Genomic DNA, 17,838 nt, shown 5'->3' on the forward strand with positions numbered 1-17,838 from the left:
GCTAGCAACTGTCAAAGGCTGGATCTGAACCCAGGTCTAATCCCAAAGTCTCAATCCATCCCACCTTGGACCAAGACAACCTGCTTGGCTTAAGTGACCTGGATCTGTGCTCAGGTCCTCTGCACACCGTCTCCTCCCCAATGTCTGTTTCCGCCCCAGTGTTCCCATCAGCCTGGAATGCCCACCGGCTGGTAATCGGTGTTATACCACAGGAATATTTGTTGATGTCAATTGCACACTGTTGCAGTCTAGACAGATCGAGCCTCTGCCACTGCTGACTCCATGAAAGCAAATGAACCTTTCTGAGAGAGATCAGTTTGAATAACAGTGCTAAAGGGCCCAAGACTGTGTGGCTGAGCGAGTGTCTTTCTGCAGGGAAACTGACAAGGACAGCGATCAGTCTTTTGTCCCGCAGGATGTAATTCCTCTCTATCCCAAGATCCTTATCTGGCATGTTCTGACTGCTCAGGTCCCCTGCTGAGGGGTGATTACAATGACAGCAGACGCCAGGCACTCACTGTGGGTGAGGGACCCACTTGTGCATATGTGTGTGTTTGCTTTCACTACATCACCCTCTTGAACGATGACCACCCTAGGAGACAGGGGATAACAGCCCCATTTTACAGCTCAGGAAACTGAGGCTCAGAGAGGTAAAGCCATTTGCCAGCTTCCATTTGGCAGAACTGAGTGTCAAAGAAGAGGATGATGAGGCTACTTTCAGACATGATTCTGCCAAACAGTGGCCTGGGCCAGCCCTCATTTAAAATTATAGGCGATTTTACTTTCAAAGGGCTTCCCTGGTGGTTCAGAGGTTAAAGCGTCTGCCTCCAATGTGGGAGACCTGGGTTCAATCCCTGGGTCTGGAAGCTCCCCTGGAGAGGGAAATGGCAACCCACTCCAATATTCTTGCCTGGAGAATCCCATGGATGGAGGAGCCTGATAGGCTACAGTCCATGGGGTCGCAAAGAGTCAGACACGACTGAGCGACTTCACCACCTATACACCTTACCTTCAAGACAGAAATAAATCTCAAGGAACCAGCAGGATGTACAAGGCCCACCAGAGCCTGACCCTGACCTCCTTGCTCCCCAGCCTTCTCTCTAATCACCCCCCCCCCACCTCTGTCCCCTGTTCTCCTTCCTTCCTCTTTTCCATCCACCTCAGCCAGGCCTCCAGGGTCTTCCCACACCCCTCTGTTCTGCCTCATAACTCTGGATCCTCAAATCTTCCTGCGTCTCCTACAAGGTCACTTGTACACTTTTTAGTTAAAAATAAGCAAAACACAAACAAAAAACATCCAAACTTCCCCAGTCCCGGGACAATACAGCCCTGAGTCAGGGCACACAGCTTTCAGAAGAGACTGTGGGTTGGTTACAGCCCCTTTCATCCCTCTTACCGGGATGACCTTGTGCAGTGAGCAACCTACCCAACTGTACATGGTGGTCCTGCCCAGAGACTGGGTTAGAGGCCTGTCCTCTCTGTCCTCTTGGCACACAGAGCTGCTCTCTTCCTAAGCATTTATCACACTTAATATGATTGTTTCTGCTTTCTTATTAGGACCATGAGATTCTGGGTCCTCGATTTCTGTAGCTCTAATGCTTAACTGGGGCTGGCCCAGATCACTCCAAGTCTCCATAGTCAGCAAAAGGAAGAAAAGAAAGGTGGCAGCCCTGCATCTAGGGATCAAAATGTGCCAGCATCCTGGCAAGCCTTGGGTCCCACCTTAAAGGGGCCACCCTCAGCGCGGGCCAGGTAGAGGACTCAAAGTCCCCGGCCCCAAGCTAACTGGCCTCTGTTCTCTTTCTAAGATGAGCTCCCAGAGGGAGATGCCGGCCAATCAGATACTTACCTTCTGCCCTCCGAAATCCTGGGGAGCAGCAGTTTGAGCAAGGAGAACCCCGAAGAGAGCGTGACCACGGCCCCTCTGAATCCAGTGCAGTCTGGGGATGAGCTTCGCGAGCCAGAGCTGGAAGGAACCGTCCCCTTCGCGCCTCAAGACCCAGCGGCTGTGTCTACGCTGCTTCCTCTTCCGGAGGAGCCGGGCACCAGGCACGCCTTCCCCGCCAGGAAGAAGCCGCCTTCGCTCAAGCAGGTGAACCTGGCCAGGAAGCAGCTGAGGCCGAAGGCCACCCTCGCAGCGGCCACGCAGAGGACCGCGTCCCCGGGCCCGGGTCTCCTGGCCGCCGCCCCGGGGAAGCCCCGCCCGCCCGGTGGCCAGGACCCCGTGGCCTCCTCAGGGGAGGAGACCCGCCCGCTCTCTCTGTCCTCCGAGGAGCCCCTCTGGCTGGAGCGGAAGGAAGGCACGGTCCCCACGACCCCCGCGCCCCTGCAGATCGCCCCCTTCACCTCGCAGCCACTGGTGGCCCACACGCTCCCCCAAAGCCCCGACCCCGGGGCGCCCGCCGTGCCCGAGGAGGCCCCGGAGGCTCCCCTCGAGGATGCAAGCCCCGAGACGCTGACGGACAAAGGGGAGACCGAGCTGACCGGGTCAGCCTCAGAGGAGAGCCAGGAGACCACCACGTCCACCATCATCACCACCACGGTCATCACCACCGAGCAGGCCCCAGGTAGGCAGCCCCCAGCCACCCCGGCCCTGCAGCAACTGTGAGGTGGCAGCTTCTGCGATGGGGGGAGGGGGCGTGGGGGGGGGAGGGGGCGTGGGGGGGGGAGGGGGCGTGGGGGGGGAGGGGGCCCCGTGTCTCCCCACCCCGAAGGTTCATGACCTGCCATTGGTTACCATCTATGCAGCCCTAGCTATGAACTTGACCCTGGGGTTAAAAACTAGCATCCCCATTTTCAGAGATGAGACCCCTGAGACCCTAAGACATCAGACAACCTGCCCAAGGTCTCACAGCTGAAGAGCAGGATTCAAAACCGCTCCTCCTGGGACAGAGTCCTTTCACCTGTCGAGAAGGCCCTAGCCTTCCAAGGTGCTTTTGCTCTCGCCCCTGCGTGAACTTGATAGAATGCACTTCTGTGTTCCAGTCTTTTCTTTCGTCTTCTATCCCATCTTCAAGCGCATCACAGGGACATCGGCTGTCAATTACATGTCGATCCGGGACAGATGCAATGTGGCTGCTCAGGAAAGACTGGGAGCTCTGGGCTTTTGACCCCTGCTCATTGTGTGACCTTGGCCCAAATGTGCTCCCTCTCTGAGCTTTGCTTTACTTGTCTCTAAGATAAGAGTGAAACATCAGTCCCATGTCAGCTCTTGCTATTTGATTATTATGTTGAGTGTGGAGCTGAAGGAGGAGGAACAGCAGGGGCAGCAGTGGGGATGGGAACACCAGTGTTCAGAGGCCCTGTTCCAGCCAACAGCCCACCTGAGAGATGACATCTCAGCTCTTTGTGTCCTGATGACAGTGCCTTTCCTCCAGCTGTCTGCAGTGTGAGCTTCTCTGATCCTGAAGGGTACATCGACTCCAGTGATTACCCGCCGCTGCCCCTCCACAACTTCCTGGAGTGCACGTACAACGCGACAGTCTACACTGGCTATGGGGTGGAGCTGCAGGTAACCCCACGAAGTTGCCCTGTCTTGGCTGCCTCTTCCAACAGAAGATCTCCTCTGAAGGGTCATCTGAGTCAGGCTTATTTTCATCTTAACCGGTTTGGTTCTCTCTTTGCCCTAACTGGGGGGAATTGAGCTGGGCTTTGGCGATTGAATAGGAGTTCCCAACTCAGAAGAACTACCTTGGCACGCGTGGAGGGAAGGGGATGTATAGATAAATTGTAAGCCGTTGTACCCAGAAGGAAAGTCCTGTGATATCCTGCTTGTTGAACACACACATACTCATGGAAGCCCCACATGGTTCATTTGATTCATAAACTTTTGGCTGCAAACTAAGAAGGGAAAAGCAGGGTAGCATCATCCTCAAACGCCTGGGTTTTAAGTCCCAGCTCTACCAGTTAATGCTGCATGACTTTGGGCAAGGGACTCCACCTCTCTGAGTCTGTTTCCCCATTAGTGAAACAGAGATAAAAATGTTGCTACTTTATGGAGTTTCAGGGAGGAATATATATAATAGTACACAAAGAGTATTCAGCCAGGTCTAGGGGAGAGAGATAGGGCGCTCAATGCCTGTCACCTGTTATCCCCACCCTCGTTCCGGGCCATTGCCGACCCACCGCCCCATCTTTAGAGGCGCTTTTTTATATGCACTGAGGCAACATGCCAGCAAGTGGGGACCTGTCCGGTTCACCGTCCGAGAGAGGAGAGGACTGCCCTGAAGCCAGAAATGGAGGCCAGTACCACGTGTTGGCAGACCCCTCCAGGCCAAGGGCAGAAGGCTGGGCATGTGCTTTGTTCTCATGGGCAAGAAAGTGCCCCCAAGATTTTAAGCAGAGTCAGCTGCATGACCTAAGCAGAACTCTACCCTAGGAAGGTTTTCTGGTTTATAGAGAGAATGAAAGATAAGCCTCTCAGCAGAACGTGTGCCCAGAGCTTGGCATAGCACGTGGCATGTGGTCAGTACTTTATAAACGTTCCCAGAATTAAACTGGAGAAAAGTTGCAGTTCTTCTGATGCTGACACTTAAGGAACACTTCCCTCCACTTGAACAGATCCACTCTGTCTAATACTGTGTGGCGCTTTTTGTCAGGGACAGCAGAATTCCTTCAGCGAGCGTCTATAATGTACCAGTCGTAGCAATGGGGGGCATGGTGGTATGCAAAACTGGTGCAGGGGTTGCCCTCAGGGAGGTCACTGTTTCATGGTTGAGATAGACGCACATGAAGACATTGGGCTGCTGTTTGAAATGACCTCTAACAGACGTTCACAGTGGATGTAGAATCACAGTGGAGGGACAGGCAACCTCCCTGGCAGTCAGGGAAGGTTTCACAGAGGAGGGCAATTTTAGTGGGGCTTTGGCAGATGAGTAGGAGTTCATCAAAGAGCAGAAAAGAGTAAGGTGTATGTATATATGTATATATATATGTATATATATATATATATATATATGGGCTGAAAGGGGAAGGGCTCTTGGATAATTCTTGCCTTGTTTACACAAGAGTCAGAGGATCTGGAGTCCCTGGCCCCACTATGGCAGGTGGAAATATTCAAACTGGGGACTGGGGACTGACTAAAGTCCCCACCCCACCCCCTCCTCCGATTGTTCACCATCCTTGTAAGTAAAGTATCTCCCTTCTTCCCCTCCCAAGCCTGGAAAGCAGACTCGGCAAACCAAGTACACAGTCCTTTCAGGAGGTTCTGCCAGTGAAGCCAGCATTGGGGAGGATAAGAACGTGGACCTGAAAAAGCCCTAGAGATGGCCGCCCCCTCCCCCGAACCCGCACTCCCTCCCCAGTTTGTGCAGAAGGGCAAGAATGTCTTCAGTCAGTCTGCAAAGCCGAGCACATAGTCAAGCACCTACTATGTGCCAGGCACTATTTTAGGCCCTGGGGACCCTGAGCAGCACAAAAATTTTCCCTCCTCCCTGGAGCTGACCTTTGATGAAATGCCTTCTTCGGTCTCCTTGGAGATGGGACCTCAGGCCCAAGCTGATCAAAGCCCTACCCCCACCTGCCAGCTCCAGAAAAATCTGTCTCAGCTGCCAACCTCCAGAAAGCCTCTCCTGCAGGACCCGGCAAAGGGGGCTGAAGATCCTTGCGGCACCTCCCCTGCAGCTTCAGGAGCTGTCAGGGGGCCCAGAGGTTCCCAGGGCTCCGAGCGTTTCCGGGGCTGGAGCACAGCCCCCCATCCACCCCATGCACTAGGGGCTCCTTGAGGGGGTGCTGCCTGGGGACCCTCAGAGCCTGGGAGGACCCCTGTCTCAAACACAACTCAGATCCTGTCTGCCCCTGCCCGTACCCAGGTGAAGAGCGTGAATCTGTCCGAGGGGGAGCTGCTCTCCATCCGAGGGGTAGACGGCCCCTCCCTGACCGTCCTGGCCAACCACACGCTCCTGGTCGAGGGCCAGGTGATCCGCAGCCCCACCAACACCATCTCTGTGTACTTCCGCACCTTCCAGGACGACGGCCTCGGGACCTTCCAGCTGCACTACCAGGGTAAGGCCGGACCGGGGCTGTTGAGATGTACCTTTGGCCTCCGATCCCCTCTAGCGCCAAGGACTGCCACCCGCTTTGTGTCAGTTTGGTAACACCATGGACCCCTTCTTAGATTCGCGATTCTTTCCGTAATTAATTAATGTGGCTGCACCTCGTCTTAGCTGCGGCACACGGGATCTTCACTGCCACATGCCGGCTCATTCATTGTGGCACATACACTCTAGTTGCTGCGTGCGGGTTTGGTTGTCCCGAGACATATGGGGTCTTGGTTCCCTGACCAGGGATCAGACCCAGCTTCCCTGCATTGCAGGGTGGATTCTTCACCACTGGACCACCAGGGAAGTCCCTTAGATTCATGTTTTTAAGAGCATAAAATAAAATATATACAATTCAAAAGGAAGCCGTTCATACTGAACAGCACTTGTCAAAACATTGTTCTGATCTATGATATCATAATCTATGTGCTTCTTTATTAACACATTAAATCATATTTCCCAGTGGCTCTGATAATTATTGTAATTTCAAAGGAGCATAAGAAATATGTCAAGATATTCATTTTGATGTGAACATATCTGATTCCCTTGGTGACAAAGCCACGGGTGCTGTGACTGTGTAACAGTTTGTCGTCTACCTTTGTGGTTAACCTTGAACCTGTTCAGTGAAGAATAAGCAAGCCCCCTTTTCCCATTCGAGTTCATGGCCCCTGAATCTGACACCAATCCCATGAAGGCCCACGGGCTTCTGGGAGGGAGCCTCTGCTGCCAGGGTCCCTTGCTTTTTTTTCCTTCCCCGCTTTCTTCTGTATTTGTCTGCTTCTGGTCTCCTTTTGTTTCCTATTTACCGTTTCCCTCTCTTCTCTTCTCTCTTTTCTTTCTTTTCATTTCTTTGGTTGCATCGCAAAGCATATGGGTTCTTAGTTCCCCAAACAGGGCTTGAACCCACGGCCTCCCACATTGGAAGTGCAGAGTCTTAACCACTGGACTATCCAGGAAGTCCCAGCTTCCTTCATTTCTTTCCTTGCACCTCTCCCTTGCTTCATTCCCACCCCCCTCTTCTCTCTTCCTTCTCTCTCTCCTTTAATGTCATCCCATTTTCCCCCACCTCCTGGGACGCTTCCTTCCTGGGAGCTCTCCCTGGATACATGCCAAGTATCTGCCAGGGAGGGGGGCGCCATTTGCCACACCTCAGGAAATCAACAGCCATCCACGTTTACGTCACATTGACCAAATGTCTGGAAAAATACTTCATTTAAAAATTTCCCCTTGGATGTTTCTGAAACAGATGGATGACTGTATACAGGAGTATCCGTTCCCTCGCACCTTCTCAGTATGCAGACGAGCGTCTGTTGTCTTTGTTAATTAAAAAATGGGGGAAAAAATAGCTCATTGAGCCATGAACTTGAATTCAGTCCTCCTCATGAGTACTGGGAATGCAGGAATCCTCAACTGCAGGAGAGATCAGACCACAGTCCAGGGATAGACTCCGCATTCTCTTATCAAAATAAAACTTGAGGAGCTCAACGTGGCCATGGGCACTCTTCTGCCACTCTATCCAGCAAGCTCTGTCCACTGCAGTTGGCCTAAAGAGGCTCTCCTCTGGCATTTGCCGTTTAATCCTTACTGACCCCCGTGCGATAGGGACAGTCCTAGGGGAGGAGAGTGAGTTCAGGGCACTGTTCACTTCCCAAGGTCACCCGGTTTTTACGTGATGGAGTAAGAGAACATAAGTTCACATCAGTCTCTTCCACAGCCCGAGCCCTGACCTCCCAGGACTTAGTTCCAGCTCTCACATCCTTGGCATTTCCTAAAGAACTGGTTCTCCCAACCCTGGCCCAAGAGCCTGCATTTTTAACAAACGAGCCTAAGCTGCTCATGTGGGTGGGACTAACCCACCTGGGTGATCCCGCCCCTCCTGTGCTCAAGGAGAAAGTAGTTCTGTCTCCACAAGGAGACAGGCTTGGGGGAGGGGTGGGGACACCCCAAACCTGCTGTCTCCCGTTAGGCAGTGTGGGGGGCGGGGTGAGCTTTGAGCCTAGAGAAAAGTGCTCCTCTGGCAGTCTCAGCAGCGCGTGATCAAGTCAAGTCACAGAAATACACTCCTTTAGCACTCGGGAGTCCCTGGGGGCCTCATCTTTTCTCCTCAGCACAAACCAGCTCCCGGGATGTGGGTCGTGTTCTCCGTCTCCCGCTCTGAGAGATGACTGTCTGCCCCGGCATCTCTCCCCAGCCTTCATGCTAAGCTGCAGCTTCCCCCGCCGGCCTGACTTCGGGGACGTCACGGTGATGGACCTGCACTCAGGTGGGGAGGCCCACTTCCACTGCCACCTGGGCTACGAGCTCCAGGGCGCCAAGACGCTGACGTGCATCAATGCCTCCAAGCCCCACTGGAGCAGCCGGGAGCCCATCTGCTCAGGTACACGCCAGCTTCAGCCGGACCCGCCATGGGTGGTCTCCCAGGAGAGGAGAGACCAGCCCCCAGGGGGTTAAAGGGAAAGTGTTAGTCGCTCAGTCACGTCTGACTCTCTGTGACCCCACGGGCTGGAGTCTGCCAGGCTTTTCTGTGCGTGGAATTCTCCAGGCAAGCATACTGGAGTGGGTTACCATGCCCTCCTCCAGGAGATCTTCCTGACCCAGGCCTCACGCATTGCAGGCAGATGCTTTACTGTCTGAGCCACAAGGGAAGCCCGTGGTGTTAAGACTGACCTTAGGAAAGAGACTGCTCCAAAAATGTGGTGGCTGCCGGTTTTGTTACATGATAAAAATACACATGACATAAAAGTGACCATTAGTGACGCTCAGGACGTTCACAGTACTGTGCAGCCATCACCACTTCCCTCATCACCCCCTAAAGGACACTCTGGACCCATTCACAGTCACTCCCTGTTTCCCCCTGTGTCCAGCCCCTGCTTTCTGTCTCTACAGATTCACCTATTCTGGACACTTCATATGCCTGGGGTCGTACATTATGTGATATTTTGAATCCAGCTTGTTTCACTCAGCATGGTGTTCTCAAGGTTCATCCATATAGTAGCATGTATCAGAAGTTCATTCCTTTTGATGGCTGAATAATATTCCATTATATAGACCGCATTTTATCTGTTCCCTTATTGGGGGACATTCAAGTTGTTTTGGACTTTGGAGGTGTTACGAATAGTGCTGCTATGAGCACATGTGTGAACATTTTGACGTGGACATATGTTGTCATTTCTCTTGGGTATATGCTGCTAAGTCTCTTCAGTTGTGTCCGACTCTGTGCGACCCCATAGACGGCAGCCCACCAGGCTCCCCCGTCCCTGAGATTCTCCAGGCAAGAACACTGGAGTGGGTTGCCATTTCCTTCTCCAATGCATGAAAGTGAAAAGTGAAAGTGAAGTCGCTCAGTTGTGCCCAACCCTCAGCGACCCCATGGACTGCAGCCTTCCAGGCTCCTCCGTCCATGGGATTTTCCAGGCAAGAGTACTGGAGTGGGGTGCCATTGCCTTCTCCATCTCTTGGGTATATACCCGTAAGCGGAGTTGCTGGGTCACGTGGTAATTCCACACTTCAGTTTTGAAGGAACCGTCGAAGCACTTTCCACTGGCTGCACCGTGTCCTTTCCCTCCAGCCGTGTATGAAAGTACCAGTTTCTCCACATCCTCACCAGCACTTCTTTTCCATGCCTTCTTTTTATTCTGACAGCCATCCTAGTGAGTGTGAAGGTATCCTAGTGTGACTCTGCATTTTCCCAGCGGCTGATGACATTGATCATCTTTTCATATGCTTGTTGGCCATTTGTGTATCTTCTGGGAGAAAAGTTCATTCAAGTCCTTTGCCCATTTTTAAAATTTAGTTGTCTTTTTCTTGGGTTGTAAGAATTCTTTATGTTTTCTAATTACTAGACTCTTATTAGATATATGATTTGCAAATATTTTCTCCTCCACTCTGTGGGTTGTCTTTTCGCTTCTCAATAGCGTGCTTTTTGTTGTTCAGTAGCTAAGTCGTGTCCAACTCTTTGTGACCCCACGGACTACAGTACACCAGACTTCCCTGTCCTTAGCTATCTCCCAGAGTTTGCTCAAACTCTTGTCCATTGAGTCAGTGATACCGTCCAACCATCTCATCCTTTGTCACCCCCTTAGTGTCCTTAATTTTGGCAAAGTCTAATTTATGGGGGATTTTTTTCTGGTTGTTGTTGCTTGAGCTTTTGATGTGACAGCTGCCATATTATGAGCCCACTCCATAAGCCAGGGCTGTGATGAATCCTCACAGCAGTCCTACACGGCGTGAACCATTATCCCCATTTCACAGATGAGGAAACGGAGGCTCACGGAGGTGAAGTTTCTTCCTCAAAGTCACCAGATAGAAACTGAACTGGATCTAGCGTCCTTCTCTCTTGAGCTGTTTCCCTTACACATTCACTATTTAAAGTGCAGACTGGGGAGATTATTAGAAATTCATAATCCTGGGCCCCACACAAAACCAAGCGAATCAAAAATCTACATTTAGCGTGCTCTTTTTGTGGTTCATTGCTGCACATCATAGATTGATAAGCACACTATGCTACACTCTCTCTGTACCAGCGGCCGCAACCTTGACCTTCCTCAGTTATCGAGAGAGTAGTACCCTGTTAGATTCTCAAAAGCCCTGACCGTGGCCAGGAGGGTACAGGCTGCTCACATTAACTGAGCACCTACTATGGGCCAGGCCATGAGCCATGTATAAACAGGATACTGGGAATAAGAAAAACGTCGTTCCTGCCCTCCAGGCATTTGTAGTCACTAGAATTCAAGATGCAAATGAGAGCTGATGGTAAATTCTGAGATTTAATTATTGCAGTATTGTTCTTGCACGGCTGTTCAGAATTTTGTGTGTGTGTGTGTGTTTTTAAAAAAAACCAAAACAAAACAAAAGAAAAATCCAAACCATAGGGCAGTTGGTCTCCATGCCTCCCTCGAGTTAATTTTTATCTATGTATGAAATCAGAGAGGAATTAAGCCTCAATTTGTGCTAAGAAAGATGGATGGGGAGCCACGGCTGGCAAATTGAAGCCAAACAGAGTCATCAGTCGGCTCAATAAGGCAAGGAAGGGGAGCAGAGAGGCAGCAAATGAGCAGCCGCTCAGAGAGGACAGATGGCTGGAGCCCCCCGCCAGGGACAGCTCGTCCATCTCCTTGGCCCCTGAGCTATAGGGCAATGAGGCTGCCTGCATTCTGAGCATCTACTCTGTGCCAGGGATGGCGACAGGCCTTCTCCATGCAGTGTTTCACTTCTCATCTCAGTCCATAAGGAGGGTGGAATTATTATTACCGCTTTACTAGAGGTTCAGAGAGCTTCCGTGACTTGTCCTGGATCCACAGCGGGTAAGTGACACCGGGCAGACTTGAACCTCCACTTTGGGACAGGAGGCAGAGTGCAGAGATGGGGGGGGGGGAAACCCGGTACTCTGTCCGTGGTCCTGAAAAAAAGTGCAAGTCTTCCTAGCAACGTCTTTGCTGTAGGTCACAGCAGAGTCCAGAGCAGGCAAGGGAGCTATTGGCCTTTCTCATCTCTGCAGTTTTTTATTAGTCATGAAGTCATTCAACAAACTAATGAGAGCCAGATATCTTCTAAGAATAAAACTGCCTCCCAACATTTGCAGAACTCTTCTCAGTTCACAAACCATTTTTTCATGTATGTTAGATTTTTATGATAAAAGTAATATATAACTCTGGTAAAAATATATATATATTTCCAAGAAATACAAAAGTGCTGAAGAGTCTGACAAATCACTTTTATACCCCTGATCTCAATTGATCTTTGAATATAGCTCATTGAAATAGGTATGGCGGACCATTTTCTAACTTTTTTTTTCCCCCCACTTAAAATATAGTGAGTATTTTCCTATACTCTGAAGTACTCTTTGATAACAAGGTTTTTAAAAACTATATGAATGGCATGCATTTCACCAAGCGTCTGTAAGCGGACATTCGTGTTATTTCTCAGTGTTTTGCTCTTAGAAGCAATCAAACAGTGAACATCATCATTCATACATTTTTGTGAAACTCTCTAAATCTTTTTTTGACAAAAGTCCCCAGAACCTTAATTACCAGGTCAAAGTATTTAAACACATTTTCCATATTTTTCATCAGATTTCCCTTCTGAAAGGTCATAGCAATTTGCATTCTAACCAGGCCTGAATGGAGAGCAACCATTTCTCATCACTGAAGATGGCGCTCCCCGTTTATTGCTGCTCTTTATCTGGGCCAATTAGGTGGACGGAGATAGAATATAGTTTAGATTTGCATTTCTTTTATTGTTAGACTGACTTTTTTGAGTGCTTAACTGAGTACTAAAAGCAGACTTCTTCTTTGGAGAACTGCCTGTTTATGTCCTTCTTGATTACCATTTTGTAACTGAGAACCAGGGCACAGCCAGTGCGTTAAGGCACAGTCATTCATTCCCTGCCGTGGATGCATGGGGCAGTGGTTCCAGTCGTGGGACTGGATCTCCTGTCAAACAGGACGAACCTGTCTCCGGAGGAGGGGACTTGCCCACGGTCTTCCTCTTCCTAAGGGGTTGGGGTCAGAGAAGGATAAAACACTCACTTATCCTCCCCTCCACCTCTCTCTCTCTCTCCGCAATCCTCTCATTGCCCACCCACCCCTACTGTCTGGCTCCAGCCCCTTGTGGAGGGGCTGTGCACAACGCCACCATCGGCCGCGTCCTGTCCCCAAGTCACTCTGCAAATGCCAGTGGGAGCCAGTTCTGCGTGTGGACGATCGAAGCTCCAGAGGGCCAGAAGCTGCACCTGCACTTTGAGAGGCTGGCACTGCACGAGAAGGACAGGTAAACCCCTGAGGGTCCCCAGCGGCCTCATGCCTTCCCAGACTGTTAGGATGTGGCTTGGGATCTGGAGTCTTGAAATGGCTAAATTGTTGGCTCACGGAGGTCGAGAAAGGAAGAGCTGGGGAGGGAGGCGAGGATATTAGAAACCATCAGTTTTGATCTCCTCCTTTTACACATAAGGAAACCAGGGCATACAGAGGGGAAGAGACTTGCCCCAGTCGCACAAGCAGGGGAGAGGGGAGAGGCAGGAAGGGAGTCCCCCTACCTTTCACTGCCTTGTCCCTTCTCCTGAACATCCCTTTTTGCAGTGGAGCAAGGAGAGAGCGTTTCCTGAGCACCTGCTCTGTGCCCAAATTATGTATTAGCCTCAAAGGAGAATGGGAGAGAAGAACATTGGTTCCTGGTGTGACAGGAAATTGAGATTCAAAAACCAGATGTATGCACGTGAAGGAACTTTCGATAACAAGACAGGATTTAGCTAAGAGCACATCTGTTGATGCTAAGTAATAGGCACAGAAGCCAGATTCGGAAAACTTTGATAAGCTGAGACCTTATTCCAGAATATTCTGAAACATTCTAGAAAATTAGGATCTTGGCTGCTTAGAATTGCTGTGTTGGAATGGGTTCCCTTGGAAACAGACAGGATGACAGTGGTGTGAGAGAAAGTGGTTTATTTAGCAGCTGATCCTAGAAAGCACCAAGAAAATGAGCAGAGAAGAAAAGGGAGTAGATACAGTGTGTGTTAATAGTCAGGTGTCTTATCTACAGGGGTCCCCCAGGAAGCTGTATTTAGCATGGCTCAGAGACTTCCTGTCAGAGGGCAAGGGAGCTGGGGTGTTTATCTACCCACTCATCCACTGTGGAGGAGGGGTGCTCCTGGACACAGTGACTGCCCAGCATTGCTCTCACCCCTTGAGCTGGCTGAACCGGCTGATTCTCAGAGACTCTGGAAACTGGCCAAAACTGGGTGAGCAAAGAGTGCTGAGGGGTACAGGTAGGGCACCCACAGAATGCCAGCACCTTCAAGTCCTGGAGTCTGTCCGACTTTCAACTTAGAATTATGGTGTCCTGGCTTCTCTGAAGCTTCAGACCTAAACCATTAACCTCTGGGAAAGGATTCTGAGAAAATACCAGACAACTGAATAATTTACCCAACTCTGGAGTCCACTTCCCTCCAAACTGTTCAGCTTTATCCTGGACAACTCTGTATCAATAAATCACTGCCTTAAAGTACAAGGTGTCTAATAGGGGCTTCAGAGCATGGATTCTCTGTAGCATCAGAATGACCTCAGGAACCTTTAAGAAAAACAGATGCCCAGTCTCTTCCCCCTGGAGACTCATTGACAAGCAAGACCTGGGAGCCCTCAGTGATGAGTGCTTTTTAACATTCAGACCTCTGGTTTGCCTCTTCTGAACGGTACTGGGAAGAAACCAAGTGTACGTTTAGACCAGACAGAGAGAAGCAGAGAGAAAGAAAAATTAACCAAAATGAGTATTTTCTGAAAGTTTATGAAATCCTGATAAATGAGCCGACAGACACATGGACGCTGTAGTTTCACTGGGTGTTTCTGTGGAGCCCTGCAAAGGTTTATGAAAGGGAGGTGTTGACAACCACCAGGGAAAACCAGTGCTCAAGTGTCTCTAGGGAAAGAAGTTTGGAGTCGCTCATCAAGATCAAAGCACATACACACACACACACACACACACACACACATACACACACACACACACACACGCAGGAGCGAAGATACTTGCTGTGCTAAGAAGAAAGGGGAGCTTTATCTGTCCATGGACTTTATTGAGGGAAAACAGCTTAAGTACCACAGTTGCAAGAGCTTAGAGCTAGAGAAGGCTCCATGTAAGATATGGGACCTTGATCTAAACCTTAGAGATTCACTCAGGGAACCGAAAATATGGTGAGTGGATGGAATAGCTAGCCCAAGCAGGGAGAATAGGAGTGGAGATGGACAAAGATGAGGAGGTAAATGTGGGCCATCTTCTGAAGGGCTTTGGCTGCCAGATGCTTCTAGAAGCTGTAGAGAGTCATGGAAGGATTTTGAGTAGAGGAGTGAAATGAAATTTTAAAGATGATTTCCACCCCCCCAAAATGAAGTCTTTCTAAACTCCAGTCCCATAATATGCAGCATAGAAAGTGGGTTCTCTGGTCAAATATGTTTGGGAGACACTATACCCAGGCTCTATCTTGGTATCAAGGCACATACACTGGCAAAGGCACTGACAAGTCCTGCAAGGGAAAAAAATGTTTAATTTTCATTTAAATTTTCCAAGCCCATTTGACCATAGACTATACATAGATTTGAGATAAAACTCTTCACTATTTCAGACATTCTAGAGAACATAGCTAGAAAACTGCTATCTTGGGAAGAGTCATTGACTGCAGAGATTTTGAGATCCTGAGGATTTGCCCTGGAGCAACCTTTGTTGCCAAAGGCTTCAATTCTCCTAAAGAAGAGTCCTGGGAATGGCCCCAAAGACACGATAAAGTCAAGAGGGATTAGAAGATTGTGAAGAGGCCCTCGGCCTCTACCCCAGCCCCCTCCTTATCTGAATCACAGTGGACACAAGGCAGAATAAATCGACTGAGACTCCAACATTTCTACATTTTGATGACATTAGAAATTCATATGGTAAACCCTTTATATGGGTCATGGTAAAAAAAAAAAACTTGAAAAATTAAAAATGCCTAGTTATGATTCCATCCATAGAAGTAAGTGATCCAATTTGTGTACTGGTTCCTTCCACGTCTTTGCATAACTGCTGTAAAACTCACGGCTAGCAAAGAGTCGAGTGCCAAAGGGTTTTAATAACACTAAGAATGTCAACATGTCTGATACCTTTCAGTTTTCAGGGTGCTTCCTCTTTTCAAAGCCCCCCTGGAAGACAGATCGGAAAGACTTTGTGACCCCTCCTTTCAGGACTGTGGAAAGTGAGGCCCGAGATGGGTTGAGACTTGTGTAACCTCAGTGGATGGGGAATTGGGGACTGGAAGTTGGGACTCCTCTAACTGCGCACACAGTGTCCTCAGGAGGCAAGAGTCAGTGGCAGAGCCTGGTAGTGGTCTAACACTTGGTCGTCTGACCTGCATACCTGCACACTATACCCTTGGCCTCTAATCCCCACACTCTTGTACCCATTTTACAGATGAAGAATCTGAGGCTCGGTGGGGTAAAATGTTTTTGTCCAAAGTCCCACAGCTCAGAATTTAAAGGTGGGACTGTGATTACATGTGTATTTGTGTGTGTGTGTGTGTGTGTGTGTGTGTGTGTATCAGTGTTTCAAGAATGTTATTAGCCCAATCATCCAACTTCTTAGTGAGTGATAAATACTGCTACTGCTAAGTCGCTTGAGTCATGTCCAACTGTTTGCGACCCCATGGACCCCCTGCTTGGCTCCTCTGTCCATGAGATTCTCCAGGCAAGAATCCTGGAATGGGTTGCCATTTCCTCCTCCAGGGGATCTTTCCAACCCAGAGATTGAACCCACATCGCTCTCGTCTCCTGTATTGCAGGCAGATTCTTTACTGCTAAGCCACTGGGGAAGCCCACATTAGTAATAAATAATTGGTATCTATTAATTCAGTTGGTCATTACATTATACACAGCACCTTCCTTACAAGCTCAGAATCCATCCATGAGTCTAGGATAAGCATTGTACAGAAAGGGAGACAAATTTGGTGAGATGATGCAGAGTATCCTGGTGAGTATGGGGTGAAGTCGGGGTGTGAGTCAGGGAATGCGGTCCCAGAGCGGGTGCTCACAGCACACGCCTCCTGCTGCTGCATGCCAGTGGCCCCTGAAGACCTCTCATTGACCCCCATCTCCTTCCGCACTGCCAGGATGATGGTTTACAGCGGGTTGACCAACAAGTCCACTCTTCTCTACGACTCCTTCCAAACCGAGAATGTCCCCTTCGAGGGCCTGCTGAGCGATGGCCACACTATCCGCATCGAATTCACGTCCCACCAGCCGCCGGCGGCCTCAGCCTTCAACATCCGGTTTGAGGGTGAGGGTCCCGGGGGGTCGCCCCCTCTGCTGGGTTGTCACTGTGGGATTGAGGGAAGCATGGCAGGGCTGGGTCTTGGGAGGCAGAAATGTGACCTGTTAAGACTGGAGAAGAGGCCGTGGCTAGACTGCCCCTTGGACCCCCAAAGGCTGCCTCTTTGGGGCTGGGGAGGCAACGGTCCTTGTTCCCATTTCAGATATGAAAATAAAGACGTAGGGAGGCCAGGTGAATGGCCAAGGGCCCTCAGCAGGTCAGCAGGAGCTGGAGTGGGGGGTCGGGTACCCGTTTTCCATGGGGCTTCCCTAGCAGCAGGAGGGGCGCCTGCTTTTGTGGCACAGCCCCGCGCGCCTCCCCCGACTCGCGTGAACTCGGCCCCGCGTGCCTCCCCCGACTCGCGTGAGCAGCTGCCCTCTTTTGTGCTCTGGCCTAGCCTTTGAGAAAGGCCACTGCTACGAGCCCTACATTCAGAACGGGAACTTCACCACGTCCGACCCGACCTATAACATCGGGACCGTAGTGGAGTTTACCTGCGACCCCGGCCACTCTCTGGAGCAGGGCCCGGCCATCATTGAGTGCATCAACGTTCGAGACCCATACTGGAACGACACGGAGCCCCTGTGCAGAGGTGAGTGGGTCACAGCCCTCCCTCCAGGGTGTCCCAGGGCCCTCCACTCCTTCAGATCAAGAGATCCAGCTTGTGTACCGATCCTAGGATTAGAACCCTTTCCAGGGCTCACTCTCCTTTGGGTCAGGTTTGCTGCTGATCCTTGAGAAAATTACAAAATGGATAAAATTGAAAAGGAGCCCCTTCCTCCGGATACAAGGCCCCATCATGCACAGCTGGGTGAGAAGATCTCTGCATGGAGTTCAGTTCCTACATACGCTGTGCAGACTTGTGCAGTGCACAGCCCACCCAACAGCACATGGCAACCCTGAGTCTAATTAATGATAATGATTATAATAATAGTTGTTAAGAGGAGTGCAAAAAAAAAAAAAAAAAAAACTGTGT

The 17,838-nt window shown here is 50.3% G+C and overlaps 1 protein-coding gene across 1 annotated transcript in view; it reads left to right on the top strand.

Moving 5' to 3' along the window:
* The window catches only part of SEZ6L (seizure related 6 homolog like), a 199,457-nt gene that overhangs the window by 123,120 nt on the left and 58,499 nt on the right, over positions 1-17,838 (top strand). Inside the window, exons 3-9 of the mRNA XM_042234226.1 lie at positions 1,809-2,567; positions 3,378-3,511; positions 5,811-6,003; positions 8,230-8,415; positions 12,641-12,806; positions 16,663-16,829; positions 17,260-17,454. Coding sequence (XP_042090160.1) covers positions 1,809-2,567; positions 3,378-3,511; positions 5,811-6,003; positions 8,230-8,415; positions 12,641-12,806; positions 16,663-16,829; positions 17,260-17,454 — 1,800 coding nt within the window. The remainder of the gene's footprint in view (positions 1-1,808; positions 2,568-3,377; positions 3,512-5,810; positions 6,004-8,229; positions 8,416-12,640; positions 12,807-16,662; positions 16,830-17,259; positions 17,455-17,838) is intronic.

This window comes from Ovis aries, chromosome 17 (genome assembly GCF_016772045.2).
Source record: "Ovis aries strain OAR_USU_Benz2616 breed Rambouillet chromosome 17, ARS-UI_Ramb_v3.0, whole genome shotgun sequence".
Lineage (NCBI taxonomy): Eukaryota > Metazoa > Chordata > Mammalia > Artiodactyla > Bovidae > Ovis > Ovis aries.